The sequence below is a fragment of the Coenobita brevimanus genome, chromosome 22, assembly GCF_032717465.1.
Source record: "Coenobita brevimanus isolate Jiangsu-jjx chromosome 22, ASM3271746v2, whole genome shotgun sequence".
Lineage (NCBI taxonomy): Eukaryota > Metazoa > Arthropoda > Malacostraca > Decapoda > Coenobitidae > Coenobita > Coenobita brevimanus.
This window is the reverse complement of record NC_136975.1, coordinates 32,984,707-33,011,768: the sequence shown is the minus strand read 5'-3', so window position 1 is coordinate 33,011,768 and position 27,062 is coordinate 32,984,707. Positions and strand designations below refer to the sequence as shown.

General features: G+C 42.8%; 1 protein-coding gene across 1 annotated transcript; it reads left to right on the top strand.

The window, feature by feature from the left end:
- On the top strand, positions 1–27,062 carry LOC145392378 (uncharacterized). The gene is made up of 9 exons (XM_080266780.1): positions 1–1,085; positions 7,413–7,670; positions 10,291–10,434; positions 12,692–12,844; positions 19,114–19,239; positions 20,957–21,075; positions 22,952–23,062; positions 24,468–24,753; positions 26,670–27,062. Exons 1-9 carry the CDS (start codon positions 435–437, stop codon positions 26,784–26,786), a joined length of 1,965 nt encoding a protein of 654 aa, XP_080122906.1. The 5' UTR covers positions 1–434; the 3' UTR covers positions 26,787–27,062.

Here is a 27,062-nt window from a genome sequence, read left to right as displayed (position 1 = left end):
GGCTGTGGGGCGCCAGGGTGGACTTATCCCAAGTGACATGTTTTGTGCCACTCTCCGATGCTTCTGCCTCTTGTAAATCATCTAACCACACAGTGTTGTATTTGTCATCTCTACATTACGAAGTGTGGAAACTTGGACCTACAGAAACTGAATTCTGGAAACGACGATCTAAATATTACTGCCTACAGAATAACCTGTCCAATATCTCTCGTAAACCGTCTGAACGCAGCAACCTCTAAACAAACTCTTGTTGCTCTCATTACCCTGGCGTCGAGCAACACACATCACTCAAGTCGAAATAAAGTGATATATACACTCGTCCTTTCTTGAGGTGACTTTGTGTGTTACGTGTATCTCAAATTTCGACCTTCATTCCGCGGTGAGGCGAAGGGCGAGGCGGTCATCTCCTCTCGCTCTCTCGTCCTACTTTCTGGATGCCTCGTGGTCGTATCCTTCCCTCCAGAAACCCCGGCAGGAGTAAGTGGAGTGACCGGGTGAGGGAGAACAGTGTGGTGAGAACTTTCGGTCCGCTAAGTGGCTCCTTTCGGCTGGACCTGCCAAGGACCATAATATGTAACGAGGAGGAACTTGAGCGAGGGAGGTCAGGGCAGAATAGTAGCACCGTCGTTCCTGTCAAAGCTCAGTGTTCTACACACGCCCCCAAAACCCTCAGCCTCAGACACGCCGCTATAGCTATCAGACTATTCGCCGCCCTTAATAACCGGAACCCGGACAAGATCAACGCTGACGATCTGTCGGAAGTGTACACCCTCGTCATCCCACCCAGAGTGCAAGACAGGGCCACACAGACGGCAGACTTCAACGGCAACGACCTCCCCAGGAGCATCTACGACAAAATCATCACCGCCAGCAGGAACGTGCCGCCCCCGATTCCAGAGGACGCCAAGGAACTGAGCACTGAGGAGATGACACGTACCGCCCATGCGATTCGGTTCCAGGTCACCGAACACTCACGAAGCGCCCGGAGCGAGGCGTACAAGACGGAAGGAGGCGACGAAGAGGTAAAAGTGCCAAGGTCCCCTGGCGGTACTACATACTACGTCGTCGTACCGAGAGCCAAAGGGGTGCGTCTTTTGGCTGGGAGACTCGTTAAGTCATAGTATTAACGAAAATTTATCCATTTTTCTCTCCTTAGCACTGATCAACAACGAAGATCTACCCATTCTATCATATCAGCACAGAACACCAATAACGAAGACATATCCATTCTTCCATTTAACCACAGATCACCAATAACGAAGATCCAGCCATCCTCACACAGTAGCGCAGAACATCAATAGCGAAGATCCATCCACTCTCTCATAATGGCACAGAACACCAGCACCGACCATGCATGCATCAGCTCATTGTGGGCGGTATTCTTGTTGGTATAAAACACTAATAACGAAGATCCATTCTTTCACTATGGGTGGTTCCCGTTAACTTGAAGCATTAACGAAGGTCTCCTGCATTCATCCTCACTGTGGCGAATCTCTGGTTACCATAGAACACTAACAAAGAAGATGCATCCATTCTCTCACTGTCAGCCACACGCTCGTGAGCTTATAAGTCTTTCTAGCACATCTGTCTGAGTTATTTCTTTTTCACATTAGCCTACACCTTACTATAATCTTGCCTATTTTGTCTTTTTGACATTACCCTCACCACAATAATGACGTCATGTTAATTACATTTTTGCCACAACCGAACAGTTTTATTCAGCTTAGGACAGGCTCTATGAATGGACGGCTGAAACACAGCCTTCAGTAACTCCTTCACTGGTACAGTCTTTTTCAAGCTGAATAAAGTCGACTGCTAGTGGTAGGAATTAACATTAAAAATGTGTCACCAAATTGACGGGTTTAAGGCGATATAAGAAGACATAAACTACTATGAAAGAGGCGCTACAGCGACTCCTGAGCTAACAAAAATACAGCAATATGTCACCATCAGTTATAGAAAAAATAATCCAGAGTAAAAAATCATAAGCATTTCTAAGTGTAGCCGTTTTCGTGTCAGGTGGGAGTGCCTACCCTCCACTTTCTCCATGTATTGCAACCTTCATGTGACAACACTGAATATCAAATCAAATGGTTTCCTGCAATCCAGGGAACCATTTACTATGCTTGGTGATAACCACATAACCAAATGGACGCCTGGTGTTGCAGTGGGTTAAAGATTAATGCGCTACTACCGGATGGGGCCAGTACGGGTTTCCATCCCTGGGGCGATCGGGGTTTATTGTTCACCTAATACCACTCAGGAGCAAGCAGGCAGCTCACGTTTGCTTTAAATGTCAGGACTGAATAGTTTATCTCCAGTCCCCTACGCTCCTTATGAGGCAAAAAGGGATTTGATCATAGACAAACAATACTGTTTCGTGGCTATTAGGCGAACCAACTCAATACGATGACGTACTTTTGGTTTCTTGATGCCATCAGACGATTTTACTCAACTTAAGAGTCCTCATGTATTACATGAGTTAATGAAGGCTATATCCAACCCCTCAGTTCCAGAAGTCTCTCCTAAATAAAGTATAACTGTCCGGTGGCAGAAGAAAAAATGTATGACGCCATCGTATTGAAAGACTCAGTCTTTATTTTGAAATCTGTTTCATAACATCACACACACATTTATCACGCTTAACTACATATCACTACAGACAAGTGCCAAGACCAGCTCAGTAACACGTGAAAATGCAAAGAGTTATAAATTTGTTTTTTTGGGGGATTTCTTTGGGTCTTTAAGTAAAACTAATTTGGATGGGAGAAGGAGAAGGAGACTGAGTACGAGATGAGTATTACTGTATGCGTGGGAGGGTCGTGTGTTGTGGGAGGAGGGGTCGTTACTGAGTAGACAAAAGTGCCTAGAGATTCTCCTGTCAAGGTCATCGTCCACAAGATGCAACGTCCACAAGAGAAAGCGCAAAGGTGTGGGAAAGTCCTTAGCAGGTGATGCTAAATGTTCAAAACCCCTGTGAGGTTAGGCTATGATTAGTCTGGATTCCACTTCACGTGATTCAGTCAACAATGGGTTACAAAGACAGAACTGCTTTTACTTCTCCGTCTTGTGTTGTAATTCTGTTTTGTATGACACAGCCCTAGCATGTATCCAATATGGACGGTGGGTGTTATCGCCGAAGTGACATGTGGAGGTGCAGGAGGGCTACTGGGCCTTGGGACAGGCCACTGCCCTGAGCAATAGGCCCTGAAGCCTTTGCCCAGAGTCGGACACAAAAATATACATACAGTATATCTGTATCTACAGTACAGTATATCTATCTATCTATCTGTCTATCTATCTCTCTATATATACCAATAAGAAGGACGTGGTGCCAGGGAGCCTCCTAAAGTTACGATACTCCTGCCCTACTTACCTACCTACCTGCCTTGCCTTGCCTGCCGTGTCCTCTAGGTCGCCACCTGTGACCTTCACTCCAGCACACCCGGAAATGCCTGCTTCAGTGGGGTGATCTTTGGTTTCTCTCTCTCTCTCTTTCACACACACACACACACACACACACACACACACAGAGGCTCATAAATACACTAATTAAACACCAACGAACGACCAAAAAATTGAAAATATTATCATTGAAAATCAAATAACAGTGGTAGCACAAGAAAAAAGTTTTTAGCCAGTGTTCAGCTTTACTTATTATTATTATTATTATTATTATTATTATTTCCAACTTGCCTAGCCCCGGGCTCCTACGCTCCTCATGGGGCAACGTAGGATTGGATGATGGATGGATGGATGGATTATTATTTCCGATATTTTTCAAGATGTGTTGGGAATTACGATGTATCCTTTTGGTGCTACAAATTTTACAATATGTAGAACAGTAAATGACTCCTGACTGAACACTTGTTAGTTTTTCATAGTTTTTATTCAGGTATCCCATCTAAATGGTAAAAAGATAATGTAACATCCACTTTTCATTCGTATTTCCACAAGTTATCCAAGTATCGCTTCTGTGCTGCACGTGTTACAAAAACTCATTATGGGTACATGACTTTCAAGAAAAATACAATAAATGCTACGGCATCACATATTGTACACTCCACAGCACTTCTTCGTGACTAGCGCTGTCTTTGTGTTAAATTTTTGCAACAGTTCAGTAGTTAAGGCAGGAAGATATTAATTTTCGGTCAAGTTCAAGTAAAAAGAGTTTAGTTACGCACAAGTTTTCCAAATACTGTAATATTTCTGTGCTTCCATCGCCTAACACCCTACAAGTATTGCCTAACCTTGACTGATACTTCCTTAGGTACACATGAATGATCCAAGCATCGTCCTCCTTTGTGTAACACTCTGCCTCCGGTGTGTGTGTGTGTGTGTGTGTGTGTGTGTGTAAAGGTCCTCCAACAAGATGGGATAGTAAGGCTCTATATATATGAGGAAAAGTTGGGCATATATATATATATATATATATATATATATATATATATATATATATATATATATATATATATATATATATATATATATATATATATCGCTCAGACGCCAGCTAGTCTGGTTAACACCGCCTTAAATGTTAGGATTGCGTGGCCCAGTCTTGAACCCTCACACTCCTGATAAAAAAAAAAAATTGTTATATACTGTATGTATATATATATATATATACTCTCCAAGCATGTGTTACCCAGCAAAATGTAAATCAACAGAATCAACAATCACGAGAATCCATGAAAGATTCACTGTGCTGAGCCGAGACTGTAATGTCAAACATAACAATACTCACAAAGGTTACTGGGATATATCATTACATCTCCCACTTCCCACTTCCCTCTGCTACACTGGGGAGAGGGAGGGAGGGGATACAGAAACATCAAAAAAGGGAAATTATAAAAGCTGGAGAACAATCAACAGAGTACCTAGGGACATCGGCCATTGATTCATTCGCTCATCTGTAAAAGTCTTTGAAACTTTCAGCTCCACCTCACAGGTCTAAGGAAAAAAAAAAAAAATCTTAACGCAGGGGGGAGAGAATTCTGCCAGCGGCTAAAAATAGAGGTGCAAACTTAATTATGTGCATTAGGCCTACCATTCATACTCCACCCACTTATTTCTATCAATCGTCTATTTTACTTCTTCAAATCCCACGCTTGTCTTATCCACACATAAATGTGATTTATAAAAGCAGCAACAGTCAAACCATATTACCCCATTTGACGTGTAGGGGTCAAAGACAAGGCTGTACTTTCCTTAACGTCATTACTAACTTACACAAGGTCTCATTCCGACTGGGGTATCCTGACCACTAAACCACCATACGTGTTATTTCCAAGCGTCCTGGATCAGCTTGTCGGGCCGCGGTGTTATGTAAAAAGTTAAATGTGAAGTTCAATGTTGCTTGAATTGTAACCAGGCTCCGCTTGTGGTCATTAAGCCGGTGTGTCAGGGTGCGGCTGTCCATGTGAGAGTGGGTCAAGTGTAGCTGGCGTGTAGGTCAGGTGCTGTGTTTATATAGTATCCTAACCAAGACACAGGATAAAAAATAAATCTCCATAATACCTAACAGTTATCACATACTTTTGTGTGTGTGTGGGGGGGGGGTTGTTCCTATCATATAGGTTTGGCGCGTCGTGTTTATAAAGCATCCCAGCCAATTTAAAGGATAAACGTTTCCATAACAGTTACGTATTATCACAGGCCGTTGAGTTGTCGAATTTTGTCTCTAGTATTCACTCTGACTTGCTTGTGAAATGTTCAGCAACAGTGTGAGTGAAAACAAACGTACCTGCCACCAAGCCTACACACAATCTGAGCTTAGGAGAGTTTATAAATACGTCCCAAGTGTGTGGGTTGTCCTTAAAGGTCGTATTCTAGATGGCAGTGGAGGCTTCGCAGCATCTCTTCCTTGGCGATTTATTTTGCATATTACACCCTAACATTCTCTTATACGCTATTTATATATTTTCAGTATCGATAATGTTTGGATCAATATCATACATGAGGATACTGAGTTGTAATGTGCAAAATAATTCGCTAAGAAATAAGTGTTACGAAATTTCCAAAACCACACAGAACACTACCCATTCCCACGTGTTTAATTTATTCCAACTAGACACAGGCGATTCTACTCACCGGGAGGAAGACTTCTTGGAGTGTGGGGTGTTGGATACAGTCTTCATTAATCCCTTCAATATCATTATGTTTACTTGATTCGCTGCTGCTACCTCGCGACAGCCTGATACAGAGTGACCCCATAAATCCAGAAACATATATTTTTTAGTCTATCCTTGCTACCTCCAGACTATTCTCTTCAATTTACCTGTAGGAGAGACTTTTCGAACTGGAGAAATTTGATACAACCTTCATTAACTTTTTTACTACTCGAGTTCTCTAAGGTGAATAAATTAATCTGGCAGGAATAAGAATTAAAAAAAAATAATAATCAGTCACCGAATCGAAGTGTTTAAGGGAGATTGCTTGGAGTGAAAAATTAAACATCAATATTGGACACACTACTGACATTCCCTTCTCGTTGAATTAAGTATGTCGGTAAAGGGTAAACATATGCAGCTTACGTCAGACGAGGCATTATTTAAACATTATCAAATCAACTTCTCCACTTAGACCTGCCATAACTTCCAGCCGCAAAAATACTACCTATTCCGTCTTTAATACTCTCTGGCTCCTGTGACGGACGTTCAGCTGCACAGAATCGTCAGGCGTAAGCTGGAACAGAATACTAAACGTGTTCCAAACATGAAAGGGTTATCTATCTATTCTCTTTCCTACCAACCTACTCGCCCTCCTCAAACCAACCAATTTGTTCCCTTAAAACGAACCAACTCATCCCCCTCAAACAAACTCGTCCCCCTCAAACCAACAAACTCTTCCCCCTCATACCGACCAACTCGTCCCTCTCATACTAACCAGCTTGTCCCCGTCAGACCAACCAACTCGTCCTCCTAAAGCCAAGCAACTCGTCCTTTTCAAACCAAGCTGTTCGTCCCACTAAAGTCAAATAACTCGTCTCCCTTAGCCCTTCGACTGCAACATTCCCCTTCAGCTAAATAAAATAGTTTGTGTTAGTCTGAATGAAAGACGGAAGTTAATCCAAGGCAAAAATAAAGTCAGAATCAATCCCTGTAACTGCAAAAACTTCCCTCAGTTGATTGTAGACGGAATAACATACCTCAGCTGTACTATCACGGTATATTATGATTAAACTATGGCTGCCTTAAACTGGGGGAGTCTATACTCCTTTTGCAGCTAATTTTCCGTAGCTCAGTGGCAGCATCCTACCTCTCCACCGTTTTCAGAGCACTCCTTCATGTCCTGCACTATGTTCAGGTACTAATTTCTTGCTACAGCTCAGCGTTCATGATGAGAGAGACGGCAAATTTAGGCCAAGTTAAAGTAAACAGAGTACATTCTCCTCCTCTTCTCCTCAACAGCTCCGCGCCACCACCCAGCACAAGTCTCAGGACGCCCAAGGAGAAGGAGAGGCGTCCGTGGAAATACCAATCGAGGGGGGTGCAGCAGAGGGCGGCGGGGGGCAGCAGGATGGGGGCGGAGGACTGTTGTTAGGAGGGGGGGGTGGACGGAAGCTCTCTTCACCCGTGGAAGTGACCAGCGTGTCGTACCTCTCCGTCCCCGATACCAACAGCTCCAGGCGGCCATCCACTGCAGACCTGTTTATTGAGAAGCTGCAGGTAAGGAGGGAGGATGATGAGCTTTGTCCGTCTGTTTATCTACCTGTTCAACCTGCCTACCTACCTATCTATCTATCTACCTATCTATTTATCTGTGTCTCTGTCTAAATGAGTCTCTCTGTCTGTGTCTATTGATCGTATTGTCATGGGCTTAGGAGGTTTTCCAGCTTTTTTTCTTAAACGACTTATCTTCCATACTGCAAGTTTTTTTTTTTTTTTTTTTTTTTATGTGTCCGACTCTGGGCATAGGCTTCACAGCCAGCTGTCAAGGCCCAGCAGTCCTCCTACATACCATACACCTCTACATGTCACCACTTCGGCGCTAACACCCACCGTCCATATTGAATACATGCTAGGGCTGTCTCATACAGGACTGGTGTATTGGTATTAGCGGGGGTATTTTTACGACATGTCGGCGAGTCTTCTGGTAGATCAGTAAAGCCTGATTTAATGAAATTCAAATCCTTAAACTGTTCCCTGCCCCAGCCGGGATTCGAACCTGGGTCCGTAAGGACTGCAGGCCACCTCTCTACCGATTGAGCCACCGCCTCCCCCTACATTGCACGTCATTTATGACTCAGATTGCATAAATAACATAAAGGAGACTGCTAATGGCCCATAGGCAGAAATAAAAAAAGTAAAGGAAAGGTGGCTTGTTAAAGGACCTCCTTAACCGACAATAATATGCCCTATGTGTCTGTCTGTCTGTGTATGTCCACAGGCTCCAGGCAGCCTCTACTGTGGATCCAGTCACTAACGATTTGCGACAGGGGAACTGATGACCTCTGTTTGTATTCATCTGTCTGATTATATAGCTATCTTTTTTGTCTGTCTATCTATATCTATATACTTATGTCTGTCAGTGTCTATTTGTGTCTGTCTGGCTGCCCGTCTGTCCGTATAGCTTACATTAGTATGCTGGTGCTTTTTCTTCTTTTGATAAAATTTATATTCCCGTTTGTCAATGTCTGCCATTTCAATCTACTCTGGTAATTATCTGTTTCTTCTTTACCTAGTTACGTATATGTCGAGAGTTTTTCCTTTCCATAGCAGCCATAGCTCAGTGCGTTAGAGCGCTCCGCACTGACCGAAGGGTCGGAGGATCGAATCCACCCAAAGGTCATTGGTAGACATCAGGAAGGGCATCCGGTCATAAAATGCTACACGCTCCAGCCCAAAAGTCCTCTACCCAGGGGCAACGCCTTAGCCCTTCGGGGATACCTGGCGTAAAACCAAATTATTATTATTATTTTTTTTTCCTTTCCGTCTTTGTATACTGTATGCTTCTTTAATTCTGTCACAAAGCTCTCTCTCTCTCTCTCTTTCGTTTGCCATTTATGCTAGCTTTCTTCACCATCTCTGGCCTCATTACAATCTCAAAATATCTTGTTCTCTACATATATTATCCAATTCTAGTTACTAATGATATAGATGTCAGAGGATGTCATAGGGAATAATCTTCATGAAAACCTGAGCCTTTGCGATTTACAGTATTTCCTTTCCTTCGAGGATTTTTTTTTTTTTTTTTACAACGAGGAAAGTTAATATTTCTACCGCGTTTGAAGGAGAAAATTTCAAAGCTGCAGGAAACGAAGTAAGCTTATAACATTTTTCTTGTTCACGCTCAAAGGAGAAATTGAAGGTAAATGTTGCGTCGTTTCTCAAAAATTTATTGCCGTGAACCTTCTCTCACCAAATCAACTATTGCTTCTAGTACGATAGAACTTACACTAATATCAATACCACTCAGTAATAGTAAAACCCATGTAGGCCGTAATGTTTTAAAGTATATAACAATAGTAATAATAATAATAATAATAATAATAATAATAATAATAATAATAAAAATAATAATAATGTGATGCGTTTAAAACTTGTTGCCTCTGCCCCTGACCTCGTATTTAGAACCAAATTAAATCACAACACCTGCCACAGGGAACCTCTATATCACTTTGATCCAAACAGCAGTTTCACATTTAGTACCGGGTGAGGATATGAAATTAGTAATGCACTGACTGTCTCCAACAATAGTTCTGAAAACATGAAAACAAATTGAGTTCAGTCAGCACTATGTTAAACTTCAACCTCCTGGCTCAAACTGTATACCGAGATTCCGGCCATACAATCCAGCAAGCAAACCTACAGAATAAAAACAAAGTATCCTTCATCTTGAGGAACATTTCCTAAAGAGACAAATTTATTAAGCCAGTGAACTTGATATTAACTTAAGTGGTAGGAGTATGCTGTGTACGCACTTCTCTTTGCTGCGTTGGTTTCCTTTCAGGTGAGTGAATCCAAACGACTACCTTGTGCAAAAATAATCGTTCCCATTATCATAACCACAAGATGAACTATGATCGTCCCAATGTTCTCCTCGGACACAAATCGCAACTGTCTAATTTACAGCTAGGTCCCTTACTATTTCCGAAGGTGAGAAGTTACACGAGTGACAATACTACCAGCAGGACTTTCTCCTGCTGGTGTGTGTGTGTGTGTGTGTGTGTGTGTCAGGTGGAGATGGTTAAGGATGGAATTGTACTAATGGATAAATAGGGACCAAGCGGAATAACTTGTGTAACAATAGCACCAATAAGCCTAATCCTGCTGGTGTGGGTTACAGGTTGAGAAGGTAGAGGGTGGCGGGCTAAGCATCCAAGGTGTGGCTCTGGCCTCCCACTGCCACGTCACTCTCTGCGTCTTCGGCGTCTTCTTCATGCTCGCCGGCGTCATCCTCTCATACGTCAGCTACAGCGTCACGGTTGGGGTGAGTAGGAGGCACAGATAGAGTAGAGAGGAAAGTATAGGACAGACTGTGTGTGTGGAGGGGCAGGAGAACAGATAAGACTGTATTTTTATGTGTTGATTAGAGGAGCATGGATGTGAGAGAAAGGGCTAGTGTGTGAGTGTGTGTGTGTGTGTGTGTGTGTGTGTGTGTGTGTGTGTGTGTGTGTGTGTGTGTGTGTGTGTGTGTGTGTGTGTGTGTGTGTGTGTGTGTGTGTGTGTGTGTGTGTGTGTGTGTGTGTGTGTGTGTGTGTGTGTGTGTGTGTGTGTGTGTGTGTGTGTGTGTGTGTGTGTGTGTGTGTGTGTGTGTGTGTGTGTGTGTGTGTGTGTGTGTGTGTGTGTGTGTGTGTGTGTGTGTGTGTGTGTGTGTGTGTGTGTGTGTGTGTGTGTGTGTGTGTGTGTGTGTGTGTGTGTGTGTGTGTGTGTGTGTGTGTGTGTGTGTGTGTGTGTGTGTGTGTGTGTGTGTGTGTGTGTGTGTGTGTGTGTGTGTGTGTGTGTGTGTGTGTGTGTGTGTGTGTGTGTGTGTGTGTGTGTGTGTGTGTGTGTGTGTGTGTGTGTGTGTGTGTGTGTGTGTGTGTGTGTGTGTGTGTGTGTGTGTGTGTGTGTGTGTGTGTGTGTGTGTGTGTGTGTGTGTGTGTGTGTGTGTGTGTGTGTGTGTGTGTGTGTGTGTGTGTGTGTGTGTGTGTGTGTGTGTGTGTGTGTGTGTGTTGTAAAGGTGGGGAGAAGGAAAGTTGGCATATGGGGCAGGGGGATGTTGGCTGTGGCTTTGGCGTTATGATCAATATTTGTGGTTGTAAATGGTAGTTGTTCTGATGAGGGAAATGGATAGGGAAAACCGAGACCGAATGGAAAGATGGAATGGAGGAGTACATGAGGGAGGGCGGCTTGAAGTGGCAGAGGAGAATAGTGATGAGTGGTGATAGAGATGCTTGGAGTCGTTACTGCTGCTGTCACCTAAGAAAACTCCAGGAATCTAAATCTGAAATAAGAATGAAAAGAATGGATTTTTTTTTTTTTGTTGGTGTGTGTGTCTGACTCTGGACATAGGCTTCTCAGCCTGCTCCCAAGGCCTAGTAGTCCTCCTACATACCACACACCTCTACATGTCACCACTTCGGCGCTAACACCCACCGTCCACATTGAACACATGCTAGGGCTGTATTGGTATTAGCGGGGGTATTTTTATAACATGTCGGCGGGTCTTCTGGTAGATCAGTAAAGTCTGTTCTTACGAAATTCAAATCCTTAAACTGTTTCCTGCCTCAGCGGGGATTTGAACCTGGGTCCTGTAGGACTGCAGGCCACCACTCTACCGATTGAGCCACCGCGATGAAGTGGTTGCTATGGTTACCTGTATCTGACATGCGGGAATGTTAGGGTACGGGGAAAGAGGTATATTGAGATGTTCGGTGTGTGGGAGGTGTTTGGTGTGTGGTAGGTGAAGCGTGTATGTTAGGTGGAGGGTGTGTGGTAGGTGGGAGGGGGTGTGGTTGGTGGTTGATGTGTGACTGGTGACAGGTGCTGAAGACAGTAACAACAGTGGTAGACATGATGGTGACTGTGATGGTGATAATGGCAGTGGCAAGTGTGTACAAGTAGTAGTGATGGGCGTAAATGCGACGGTGATAGAAGTGATGGTGATGGTGTAACTAGAGTGTCAGTAGTAATGATAGGTGTGATGGTGACAGTGAGGTGAAGAGCGATTGATACAGATAATAATGGACAGCCTAATTAAGAACTATATTGAAGAGAGAGGAACAGAAGGGCTAGCAGTAGAAAAGATACTGGGTTTCCGAAATTAGAATGTACAGTGACAAAAAAAGAATAAGTAGAAGGGATGAAGAATGGAAAGGTTGCTTGGGAAAGGATGGTGTATGTCATAAGCTAGAATGCAGTGATAAACGGTCACATCAAATTTACTGTCAGCGTTAAACTAACTAAAGCGGTGCTGGTATGTATTTAAAAAAAATGTGAGAGGTTGTTGCATTTGTATGACATTTTTATATGAATAGCAGTCTTCTTTAAAACAGTTTCCGTTGTTTGAAAAAGAAAGTTGCGTTACTAGAAGAACTATTTTCCAAACTGGGTACATATCATCTTTTCTCGTTTTTCCCAATAATGATAATTTTTAACGAATCGTATCGGAACATAAACTTATTAAAAGAAAAGAGAAAAAAAATGCTTATCTTTTTCTTATTTTTTGTCTCGCCTCTGCACACCTATCGCCACCACGGCCGCAGAAGAAGAACGACGAGGGTGAAGGTGAAGGCAAGGCACAAGAGCCGGAGCGTCTCAGCAGCGTGTCACAGATGAGGATGATTGGACCCTCCTTCCTGGTGCTGGGTCTGCTTATGCTGGGGCTTGGCATCTCTCTCTTCGTATTAGCTAAAAAGGTATGTGTGTGACTCCTCCACCCCCCCCCTCTCTCTCTTTCTCGTTTGTGTGTGTGTGTGTGTGTGTGTGTGTGTGTGTGTGTGTGTGTGTGTGTGTGTGTGTGTGTGTGTGAAAAAGAGAAGGGATATGAACAGGTAAAAATTGGAAAGAACAGAGAGGGATGATACAATGGGAAAAATGAAAAGAGGAAATTAAGAGGAACATGAGATACGCGTATTAGCCATCAACACAGTAGAAGGGAAGGGATAAAGTAGACTTAAAAAAAAAAAAAAAGTGGCGATACACAGCGACAGAAGTGAAATGGAACATCGGTGAATATGAATCGGTGCTTGGATCAAGTGTACTGGGATAAAGTGGAAAAGGACTCCATGTATAATGGCCAGCCCGTAGAAATCAGTATTATTTGTTATGGTCAGCTAAGGCATAACAGACACACAAATATACCCACCAAGTGTTGTCCAGAAACACGACTGGCTTGAACTACGGCCTTGACACTAACAGTCTCCCTGACATGTTCACGAAACACAATGCATGAGCGTCTGATTACACGACCAAATGAGCCCCATAGAAGGACTAATATTCAAAAGTTTATTAACCAAATTTTGCACACACACACACACACACACAAACACACACACACACACACACACACACACACACACACACAGGTAAGCTCAGTGGGTACCAGACCCATTGCATTAAGTATTTTTCTCTCCGACATGGAGAGTATATTTTCATCCCTCTTTATGTGTTAGTTTGTTTGTCTGTTAGCAGGATTACTCAAAAACTAAAAGAGAGATTTGGATCAAATTTGGTGGGTAGATAGCCCATGTCCCAGGGAACAATTGATTAACTTTTGGGATCGACCCGGATCGTATCACAGATTCTGGATCGGAAAACACTTTTTGCGAAACCCTAATCATTGACGAGAAGACCTAACCCATTATGAAGGGGGGTTTGGAAATTACGTTGCCCTTGTCGGAGAGATGCGCTCCACCGAGTGCCCCTCTAGTTGGTTATTGTTGTTGAGTTACATTGGTTTGTCAGGCCAAACACACCCATTAAGAGGCGAGCAACCGCCCCTGCAGGGCTATCCAGTGCAGTGAGCCGATGTTTCCTTGGGGCAGACAGTGCCTGACCACAGAAAGGCGCGGGGAACTGTGGAAGTTTGGTTCCCGGATGGACGTCGGATTTGTATTTCTTCATCCAGTTAACAGAGGCTCCATAGTAAGATTTACATCACCCCGCTATTTGGCTATACGATTATCACCCAGGGTTATAAATGGCTTCCTGGGTTACAGCAAACCATTATGTACATTCAGAGCAGAGCTACCTGAAGTGGAAAGAAAAACAGGAAAAAATGATGACAGGAAGGATACGAAAAAATCGAAAGAGGAAAGCGGACAGATAAGGATGAAAAGGCTAAGGAAGAAAAGAGTGGATGATCGTTGCCGCCACTTACCACCACAATTTTTTGGTTGTCCTAACATACCATATTGAATGCTGGCGTATCTAAGTTTCAGAAACAGAACTGCAAAGAGAATTTTACAATGAGAGTTTAATTTCCACATTAAATGTAGGTGATATGTGAAGGTGTGCGGCACACAGCTCTGCTGGGCCTCAAGGAACGGAGCGTTAAGCATATGCCCAGAGTCGGACAACAGAGTACTACTGTACGAAATGCTGAGCAGCCATTCCCTCTTACAGTGATGACCATCCTTCTTCCTCCAACCCTCAGTGCTGACTGTCCCTCCCTCAACATGGCGTACCATCAATATCTAAAAATGTTACCCATTACTTATCAGCATCAGAAGGTGGCGGACACATTTTTATGCAGCAATTTTCAACTCCTATCCTCATACCTCACATTCTGAGTATATACATTTCCTTGCCTTTTCCTTCCTTCCTTTAACTGCCACCTTCCAGTACCCATCCATTCCCTACAGTCTCCCTCCTCTGTTGCCTCCCTTCCCTCTCTTATCTCTTCCCATATCCAGTCTTTCCCTTCCCCCCATCCTTCCCTTCTCTATTCCCTCCCTTCCTTCCTCTAACCTTCTTTCTTTATTGCATTCTTCCCCCTCCCGCCCCCTCCCCGTCGCGGCGCCAGTAGGAGCCAGTGCCAGACTGGCTGATGCCTTTTATAAGATGCCTGAATGACGTCATGCAAGACGTCACGGACTTTAACTTTCGAAAAATCAAAGGTTAGGCTACTCCTAATTATGTACGCAAGGCTACTTAATTCCCTTAACTTTCTGTGCTTACTTCAGCTTAAAAAGACATACAGTACAGTACTATGTCCATCTTTAATTATTCAAAAATTTTCTATAGTGAAAATTCAATTAAATATTATTGACATTAAAACACTAAATATTATAATAAAACACTACTGAAATTTCTTAAGTAAATATTACAGCGAAATACTTAAAATCACATGCATTTCTCTGGTCAGATGCGAAAAAGTGTATGAGTATATGCGTTGGCATGGGTACCAAACCGTTTAGGGTCATTTTCAAAAAGTCCGTCACTCTGTACTTAATACCTATTGTCTCTACTACAGAAAGCTAGATTCCTGTAAAAAATAACACTGTCCTTTATATCAATACCGAGAACAGAGCTGCATTAAGTGTATTACTTCACTCACACGCTGCACTCTGGTTCACTGCCACACATCAGGCCTAAAAATTGTGTATCGAGATTTGTTCTGTCTTTTTCCTTTTCTTTCATTCTTTCTCTCTTTTTTTAATCTTTAAGCTCCCTTCCCTCCTTCCCTAGCACGCACGCACGCAAGCAAGCACGCACGCATGCACGCACTCACTCACTCACTCACTCACTCACTCATTCACTCACTCACTCACACACACACACACACACACACACACACACACACACACACACACACACACACACACACACACACACACACACACAAAGTAGGTCACACTCTCAAAACTCTACAGATAATTGTACACTTGGGGACGCCATTCGTCTCTGCACTCTGACCTTAAGGTAGGTATACTTATAGCCGTCGAGGATCTAACCGAATAGATGAGTCAGGTGGACGAGTTTTGTGGAGAAGTGGACTAATTCTGTGTACGAGTGGACGAAGGTTGTGGACGGATTTCACAGACGAGTGGACGAGTTTTTGGGCGAGTGGAAGTTTTGTAGACGAGCGGACATTCTTTGGAGGAGTGGACGAGTTAGATGGAGGAGTAGAGGGGGTTGTTACGTCGTCGCCCTGAACTTTGCTAAATCTCTTGATCCCTTCAACCTGAGCACATCTTTTTAAACCTTTATTACCGATGTCTTTAAACAATTTTATTCGTCTTCGGAGTGGCTTTTCAAATGGGAGAATTAGATATAGCCTACATTAACCCAATAACTCCTTCGCTACTAGGAGGCACTACTAATATGAATGCAATCAACCGGAACTGGCAAGGAAAAATTTAGTAACGCGTTCTCTCATTCACGTGATAAAAGACCTGGCTAACACAGAGAAAAACAGTCAATTAATGGAAGGTTCAAACGTAACTGGCTCGCCGGTATTTGAAGCAGGAGCTGGTTACGTGGTTAAAGGAGTGATCTCATACTCACAAGATCACGGGCTCAAAACCAAATACGACAGGAAATAAAGACGTGAATTTCATGAAAACAGTGCTCATATTTCTTCTGTATGAGCCACCAACATATCATAGGACCTCCCTTCTCATACCATCGTACAGACCTGGAAGAGAGGGTCCTGGATTATCTCAGTGCAGATGGGTCGGTATTAGTGCCAACGTGGTGAAATGTGAGGTGAGTGGCGCCCATAAACTGGTGCGTGGGAGAGCTGCTGGTCCTCAGGGGAAAGACTACCAAACCCTTATCTAAAATGAGATATATACAAACACAGCTAGCTTTGTTTTTCGTTTAGAGTGGAAAAATTCATAGACGCGACATAACTGGAATCTGGAACATAAATGATCCAGTTTGACGGCTAGCAAGGGAAAAGAAAGGAAGTATCAGATAGATTTTACAAGCTGGCCTATAATTATATGTGCATATGCGTGTGTGCAAGCTAGAGTGTACGTATGTGACCCTGTAACTTTGTGTATGTGCGTGCCTAAGTTGCTGTTATTTTTGCAATGGTGTTTTCAACTGATATAAGCAGTGGATTTTCGCTTATGTGGGCACTTTCGTATCACAGCAACTATACTCCCTGGAAAACACGCCAGGGAGGAGAGGGAGAAAATTATATCGTGCTCACCTTCTATACATCTCTATTTGGCCGGAACAGATAACTTTGTTCTGACTCAACACAAGTTGCTCATTTATTGAAGTCGAAAGTGAGGGGAGGAGATGGAGGGACGGGAGAGAGGATGGGAATGGAGGTGGTTGGGGGAAGGGCTGGAAAGGGAAGAAAAGGAGGAGGGCGAGAAGGATGGATGGGCGGTGGGAATGAGAGTATAGGTAGCAGGGAGAGGGGCTAGGAAGGGAAGGAAGGGAGGAAAGAGGGTGGGAAGAGATGAGGGAAAAGAAAGCAAGGTGATGCAGGGAAGGGCTTGTAAGGGGAAGGGGAGGGGGGGAGGAATGGGATTGAAGGTGGCAGAGGAAAGGGATAGTGAAGAAGCGGAGGAGGAGAGCGTGAGGAAAGGGAAGAGATAGTGGGAATGAAGGTTACATAAAGAATTAGGAAAAGCAGAAAGGAAAGGGGGAGAAAAGTAGGGATGGGAGGTGGGGAAGAGAATAAAGGTGACAGAGAGGTGGCTGGGAATGGGAGGTAGGGAGAGAAAAAGTTACAGTACGAGGGAAGAGAGATGGAATAAAAATGTGTGTGTAATAGAGGAATGGATAAGGAGGGGGGGGGGAAAGAAGCGATTAAAGAAAAGTGGAAAAGGATGGAAAGGAATGGGGTAGAAAGGGAGAAAAGTATCTAAACAAATTATTGAACTTCAGTCAAGGCAGTTCGATCGTGTGGAAAGAATGGAAAGACTGACTGAGATGATACAAGGGCGTAAGGTAGGTGGAAGAAGAGGCAAACCAAGATTTAGGTGGCAGGGCAAGACGGAGGGTAAAGTGCCTAGTAGGAGAGGGTCGTTACTAGGTAGTACATAAATGCACTGAGATTTCTTTTGTTAGTTACCTCTCACAGGATACGGCGTCAAGTAACTGATGTACAGAACTAGATAAACAGACAGGCAGACAGATAAATGCAAAACATATAGGCGATGACAGACAGAAGGGCGGACAGACAGAACCGCACAATACTGGCAGATAGATGCTGAAATGGATGAAGACAAAAATAGACAGCTGTAAATAAAGAGAGATACGAATAACAAATAGGCATGGATTGACGACACTGACAAAGGCAAACCACGCCTCTCTGTTGATTCCGTGGAACATTGAGTCAAAGAGTACGCAGCTTCTCAAATGTCGGCTGCAATGGCTCCCCTAATGCATACTGGAGGAGAAGGCTCTATTTTCAGCAACTCCATGGGTCTTGGCTGGGGGGGTATTGATCAAGTGAATTACATAAAGCACTGTGTTGGCCGCCTGAGCAAGTCGGTTATTGATAGGGAGCGAGTTATCTAAACTACAGCACTCACACACACACGCTCACACACGCACGCAAACAAGCACACACACACACACACACACACACACACACACACACACACACACACACACACACACACACACACACACACACACACACACTCTCTCTCTCTCTCTCTCTCTCTCAATCATAAGTAAAGAAAGGGGGTATAATGAAATAGCAATGCAAGACAGGATATTACGAGCCTGATTCAGTCCTAAGAAAATACAGTTAGGTAAGAACAAGCAGGTAAGAAGACGCTAAAGTTATGCACGGGAAGAAGTAATGTAAGCCATAAGAATACTGTCTGCCACCTTTGGAAACATATCTTCTCAATATCAGTATGAAGAGTGGAAATCATGACATCTGTAAGTGAATAATCATTACCATTATCACTGTTTTCCTATTCGTCATTTAAATTATTAATAAAGCAAATAATATGAACATGAAAGCAATGGACACAATTATCCCTTACAAGTTTCTCCAATTCATCGACTAACCCATTTACCCTCAATTTACAGTAGTACCATCATCCTCTAACCATTCCTAACTAACCCAGCTCTCCCTCCCTTTCCTCCTAACCTAACCTAATCTGACCCAATCCAACAACCTCCACCCCGCTCTCGATTATTCCTCACCATCTCCTTCACCCGATAGCCTAAGTTAATCCAATCTAACCAACCCTCCGCCCTGCAGATCAGCCGTGACGAGAAGGTGAAGCAGCTGGTGATATCTGAGCAGCAGTTGTGTCAGCTGGAGGACAGCTTCAGTTATGCCAAGACCGTCTCGCCCCTCCGCACCCATGCACCAGCACCACACCAGGTATACCAAAACAAATTTCTCTCTCTCTCTCTCTCTCTCTCTCCTGACTGACAAAAAGGTTACTTGTACCTTTGCATCATTTTCATTAAACTCACCTGCCGCGCTACGCCAGATGTTTCCTCATCGGTGCATTAACTCCTTCAGTTTGGGGACTTGTTTTTAAATATTAACGCTACACGATCTTGTTCAGTTTCGGAGAGACCTCCTATGTAAGGGTTAATTTTTTCTTGTCACAGATGCCCACAAATGCTCAAAACTCTCATGCACACGTGTCAAGTTTTTCCACACCATCTGGCATGACACACACATACACTTCTGATATTTCTACGGTCTTTTCATGCAGACGCGACATGTTTTTCAGCCATTTGGTCTCTCTTTACTTATTTACTTTTGTTTACCAGTGAACAGTTCGGTTCACTACGCATAAACATTCGTTGAACACTCAATGCCATATCGTGATCTATATTCCATCGTTAAAATGAACACACTCGTTGATCACAACCCTGCTGATCACCACGTCTACAGTAGATTTTGCCATGTCATGCACCAGCACCCTTTTCCCTGACCGTCTACTGTCATCCCGTTCATCTACAACCCTTTACTGAACTTCACACACTCGTTAATTACCCAGCACCCTTTCACTCACCTCTACACACTCATTATCAACCAAGATATCGTTTATCAACTCCCTTTTGATCACTCGTGAATCACCATCCGACATTTCGTTCGCGATCACCACTGCCTTTTCATTGACTCGCTTCTGCTACATTCTTTCACACTCACAATCCTATTTACATTCCTTCGTTGAACAAGAACCTTCACTGGACCCCCCACACATCCGAGTTTGTCCTGGTGGTGAGAAAATTTTATTTATTCAGTTCCCACACAAAGGCATCCCTCGTCAACGCCACACAAAATTACCTTTAATAATACCTCATATCCTGCATTGCTTGACTGGGGATTATTTTTTAAATTAAATAACAGGTACTGTACACATTAACGTCTTCAGTGCAAAAATGTTTTTAAGATACATTTGGTGTTACTGTTAGACGATTCTGTTCAAGTTAGAATAAACCAATAATTCTGAAGAGGTTAATGGAAGATGTATTCCCTTGCCCCTTTCTACACGCCTTACTGTTTTTTTTTTTTTTTCATTGCACTTTCCCTTCACCCGACCCTCCCTTTCGCCTTTAATTTTCTCTCGTCTCCTAATAACATTTTCATCGCAATCTACTCTCTCCTCTTCGATCTCTCTTGCCTCTCTCACTCCATCTTTCCTTCATCCACTACTTCTCTACCCCGCCATCCAAATCTCTCCCTCCCACGATATTTCCCTCCATTTCTCCCTTTTTCTTCCCGCACTCTCCAACCTCCTATCCCTTCCTATCAGCACTCTTCTAACCCTCTCCTCTCCCTTAAGGAATTTTAATTCCAGTTCTCCATTCTTCATCTTCTCCAAGCTTCCGATATGCTCTCTCTCTCTCTCTCTCTCTCTCTCTCTCTCTCTCTCACACACACACACACACACACACACACACACACACACACACACACACACACACACACACACACACACATTTACCCCTTCCGTTCCATCTCCCTCCAAAATCATAAAACTTCCCTCCAAAAACCTTCCTACTCTCCCCAGATCTCCTTTCCTTGACATTCCCTCCTCCCCCCTCCCTGTCTCTGCCTCTAACCCTGCCTCCGTCCCCAGCAATACCCGATTCTGGCGGTGCGACGCAACTCGTGGTGGATGGACCCCTCCCTGAAGGACAACAGTGCGGCACACGTGGACGCCAGGGACACCGGGGTACAGTGCCCATCCCCTATTTGGTAAGGGAGGCAGGAGGGGTGGTGCTGATGGTGCAAACAAACTGGGGGAAATTATGGTCAACATGCATGTGATATATATATACTGGTATAATATATATATATATATATATATATATATATATATATATATATATATATATATATATATATATATATATGTATATATATATATATATATATATATATATATATATATATATATATATATATATATATATATATATATATATATATATATATATATATATATATATATATATATATATATATATATAGTGATAATAGATAAATACGGAACACTTATGTTACTACAATTTCACTACAATTAGGTTACATTTGTTACTACAATGTTTCTACAATTATGCTACTATATACGATTTCACAATATTATAACAAATACCATGTACTTACTTTAACAAGTATTTCACATAGTTAGCTGACAAGTTGATTGTAACGTGAAAATAATAAGCATTTATATGACACAATATGTAATGTAGTAGGTACGACAGTTAGCGTGACCGAGCGATATGTAGGCATTAATATGTAATATGTAACTATGTAACTATGTAACTATAGGTATTGGTATATGTAATGTAAGTGCGTATGTCCAGTTTAGAAAAAGTCGCGCCAAAATTTGAGAAGGGAATGTCGGACCATCCGATGTATCAGAAAACCCTGTTAGCCAGACAATACAAGTTTTCATGAACACACAGCATAACCAACTTGAGCCAGATATCTGTTTTCCTGGAAAACTACCTGTGGAAAGGTACCTGACATAGACACACCTATGCACTGGTCGGTATATGATCCCAGGGATGGCGCTGTAAGGGTAGAAAGCCTGAGAGAAAGATCGAAGATAGAAGTAGGAGAGGGTAGTTAGGAGGTTTGCCGTCACGTTACATTACTTTCTTTAATCACATCTCTATATAACTTTGTGCAATAAAACTCTGTAACCCAAGAACTGACTATAACTCACCTCATTTACGATAAAAGAATACCTAGAGAGGGAAAGTGAGATAGAGACCTACCTATTAAATCTACTCGATGCCTCACCATTTTGCTGGCAGCAGCCAACGTTACACTCCACTGGTGACAGAGCAGCAGCCATTACCCACAATACACCTACCGGTATAATATCTTCTTCCATTTAATTAAACCCCTCGACTACGTCCATTTACAAATTGACATATATATATACAGTATATATATATATATATATATATATATATATATATATATATATATATATATAGAGATATAGAGAGAGAGAGAGAGAGAGAGAGAGAGAGAGAGAGAGAGAGAGAGCTTGGATGGATACCGATAGCCTGGAGGGAAACAAGAATGTTTACACAATGACAGGAAATAGTGGCAGTGCATTTCACAGTAATCTTTATGTTACTTATACCATGTCTGCCATTTTGCCTGCTTTTATATTCATGCATTTTGTATCAAGTAATTAATTACCGGTACTCTTATTCTTAATGGGTGGTTGGTAGACACATAAGTTACAGCGGGTGACACAGAAAATAGTGATACAGTGGGGCTGCATAGTGTAGGTTTCATGAGGTTTATATATATATATATATATATATATATATATATATATATAATTATCGAGTGGCTAGCAGCAAGAAAAAAGTTTGGTTAAGAAGGCACAGGAGGCGAACCATAAAATAGTAAAAGTATACTTGCATGGCGAAGTTTACATGTTGTTGCTAATGATGGGACTGAGTTTTTCTTTCTCTCTCTCTCGATTATATCGGCTATTGTAGGCATACTAGGAGCTTGTGTGTGTGTGTGTGTGTGTGTGTGTGTGTGTATTCTTCTATTCTGTGTTCAGGAAGGTTAATTATTCTCCCCCCCCCCCCGTCTTCAGTGAGGACCGAGAGACGCCCACCAGCTCGATGACCCCCACGTCCCTTGACCTCCTGCCTGACCTCTCCATACCACATGCCGGCATCGCATGCTTCCCTGCATCACCATACCCGTGAGTCAAACTTCTTGCTGTCTGTCTGCCTGTCTTCATATGCATCTGTCTATCTTTGCATGCATCCGTCTAGTTTCCTGTGGAGTTATGTACGAGTATCTGCCTATCTTTATCTATCTGTGCATCTATCTATCTAATCTCCTGTGTAGTTATGTATCTGCCTATCTTTATCTGCGTGTACCATCTGTTCCAATCCCCATCTTTATATCTATGCTCATATCTGTTCATAAGTTTCAATATCCTGAGATCATCCTCTGCCCATCTAATTTCCTATGCATCTATCTCTCTATGAATGCCTTTATTTTGCTGCTGTGTACCTGCCTATCTTTCTAGGTATGTGTTTATCTATGTATATGTACATCCGCATGTGTACGTACGTATGTATGTATGTATGTAGGCTCTATCTCTGTTAGTCTATCTAGCCGTCTTTCACTTTTTTCGATTTTTTGTTTATTTTTATACATTCATCAATTTGCCAGCCTGCCTATCAATCTGCTTGTCGAATCTGCCTGTTGAGGTGTTAGTCTTTCTGTCTTTCGGATCTGTTTATGTCTTACTGGCTATCTTTCTGCGCACATATATGAGTCTACTAATCTTTCAGCCTATCTGTCACAGTCTATCTGCAAATCTGCGCTTATCCCATTTTGTTTGTGTATTCCCAAATGCTTAACCCAGAGATCATCCACAACGATCCCTGCAAAAAGCCTGTATGTCTCACCTCTATCACCATTCCTCACCAGTATCTCTCGCCACTCCAAGCCGCCGTCCTTCATGATGTTCTCAGAAAAAAAAAAAATCTATCTATCTATCTATATATCAGATCTTTTGACTTATTTACCCCATAACATAGATTTTCATTATGGTAGATTCTTTCTGTCTAGAAACAATTATATTTAATTTGAGAGCCTCGAAATAGTATAGGGGAAAATGAAGGCTTATTTAATCCTTCAAATTCGAAAATTCTCTCTTACGCTAATTAAATTTGTGTAAAGGTAGTAAGAATGAAATTACAACAGGTCAGTGGAGTGAGATCTGCTTTTACAGTAGTCGATATTTCGAAAAAAAAAATAATAATAATAGGCCACAGTATGAACACTGAGAAGGTGAAAACTCTGGCCAGAAATCAAAATGTTCAAATGTTAATGTCTTTGTAAATACAGTTACTGTTCTAGATGTTCTAGCACTTACAAATATAATGAGTTTACGGCACCTCAATGTGAGTGGGAAAAATGTCATTTTCTTGTATTCGTATCTTTTCATGTAAATGAAACTTATGGAATAGCATTGTTTGTGGTGCCTCGGACCTCTACGCCTTGCCCTTACCTATTTATTAATGGCATGATTTCGCAATTAGTGATGGATTTAGGCTGCATATAATATTAATGTATGGCAGTTCTATCCACAGCGATCCCGCGGGAGACTTGATGAACCTGCTACCCAGCGACACGGAGGACAATGCTCAGAAGGCGTCGGTGAAGCCCCCCCTCTCCCTGCCCCTCCTGCCCAATCCACCCACCGACACCCACAGCCCATCACCCACACCCCAGGACCCGCCGTGCCCACGCCTAGGCTCCGCGGCGCATTCTACAGCGGGGGTGCAGGAGGTGCGGGGTACCAGGTCGGCCACATCATATGGACGACGCTCACCGGCTCTCGTGCCTTTCTCTGCCTCACAGATACCATCCATACAGGTGTGTTGGGGAGGGGAGTAAGGGGAAAAGAGGGGAGTGAGTGGGGAGAAAAGGTAGAATGTGAAAAAACTACGGAAAAAGGACGTGACAGGGGGAGACGAGGGCCGTGAGGGGAAAAAGGGGAGTGAGTGGGAAAAAAGGAGGATTGGCGTGAAAAAAGGGAAAAAAAAAACAAGTGTGAGGGAAAGGGAGAATGGGTGTGAAAAACGGGAAAGAGGGGAGTGACGGGAAAATGGGGTAATGAGTGGGAAAAGAAGGAAAAAGGGTGTGGGAAAAGTGGAAGGGGAGGAATTAGGGAAAAAGGGGAGTGAGTGGGTACAAGTGGGGAATGGATGTGAAACAGGGGGAAAGTAGGTGCGCAATAGATGGGGGAGTGAGTAGGGAAAAATTGACAGTTATTCAATAATTTACAGAGGACTTAATAACAGAAAGGAACACAAAAAATGACGACTTATGAGGTCTTAACGGTAGTTGGAGTGAGGAGTTATGAATGGAATGGGAGGGAGGGAGGGAGAGGGAGGGTTGTAAACCCCATCTACTCGATAACAAAATATCCGTTTTATTCTTGCTGTCTCTACACGATTTTATTCAATTTAGGAGGGGCCTCTCATTGTGAAGAAATGTAAGGAAGGCTCCATCTGTTTCATCCGTTATCACGCTAAGGTTAAATAAAATCGTCTGCAGATAACAATAAAAAAAGAGACCATCAAGCTGAAGCTTATATATACGTTAGAGAGAGAATCATCCACCCAAGCTAGCCGACTATGCACTACACTTATTGTAAATAGCAAAAAGAACATGATCCTCATGTCCTGTGAGCCTGAAAGCCTGTGCACTAAATGTGCTAATGCGAGTCATAAAAAATCTTCTCACCTCACCTGGCCCACCCTGAATTTCATTTAAAATCTCTCTCTCTCTCTCTCTCTCTCTCTCTCTCTCTCTCTCATATACTGTATATATATATATATATATATATATATATATATATATATATATATATATATATATATATATATATATAATACCCCTCTAAAGATTCTCGGTATAAGACCAGGGAAGAGGAAGGTGACGCAATCTTGACATCACTGCACACCGCGCACTCTGACTGAATGTAATTTCCCCTATTGCATGCAATAAGTACACGGATTCAGAATATGCGGGCGGGAATGGAGGGTGGGACTATTCTGAATGGGGACAATAGATAGAGGGTAGTAATGTGGGTGAACAGTTATGAATGTAGATGATCTACAATGGGTGGGAAGCTGTAAGTGGGTTGGTAGTAGTAGCACTGGCAAGAGTGAGGCTAGTGAAGCAGCTGCGATTGAAGTGGGAGTGACGAAAGAAATTTGGAACAAAACTTAAATCACTTCATAGTCAGAGTTCAAAATCTAATGAGACAAGTACTTAAAAATAAATCCTACATGCACATAGAGGATAAATTCGAGTATTGGATATATTAATGATACTTTTCAACACTCATCTCATATACAGCATATCTTTACTCACTCCTTTCTCAGTTGTTACACACTGCGTTCTTTGCCTCGCCACAAGATTCACAACAAATTCGACTAAGGTTGGGAAGAACCAAATAATTTAACTGTGTCATATGTGCATTTGTGTGTGTGTGTGTGTGTGTGTGTGTGTGTGTGTGAACATTTCCAGTTCTTCATGGGTCACCATAAAACTCTGCAGTGGTTCCCTTGGGGCCCATTAACCCGAGTTTGGACCCAGTGTTCTTTTCTCTGCTCTTCTCTACTTTCTTCACTGATTTATCGACCTCTACATTTCTTTTGTTTTACATTATACATCGTGGCCATGTTTATATTTGGAGTTACTAGCATGCCAAAGCGAGGAGGTAGACGGCAGTAAGGTTAAGAACACCTGGCCTATAACCTGAACCCCCATGTGCCCCTCAGGTGACGGCGCCCCCCCCAGCGCCCCCCCTGCTGCCCCGCCTGTCCCGCCACTGCTCCGCCCACATCGACTCCAGACCCACTACCGCTGCTGACTCTAGGATGCCACCACAGCCTTAAAATGCTCCCACAAAACCCTGCCCCTCCCTCAAAGTGCCCCACCCTAGTAGTATCCTCCAATCTAAGAATGTCCCCTCACTTACCCTAAATCATCTCCCATCCATCAAGACGTCCTCACCCTTAAATTGACCCCATACTAAAAGTGCCCCCTCCTAAAAATATAAATAAATAAATCACCCCACCCTAAAAATGCCCCACTCTTAAAATTTCAATCCCATAAAAATACCCTTCCACCTTATAAATATTACCCTTCCCCCTAAAAAAAAAAAAAAAAAA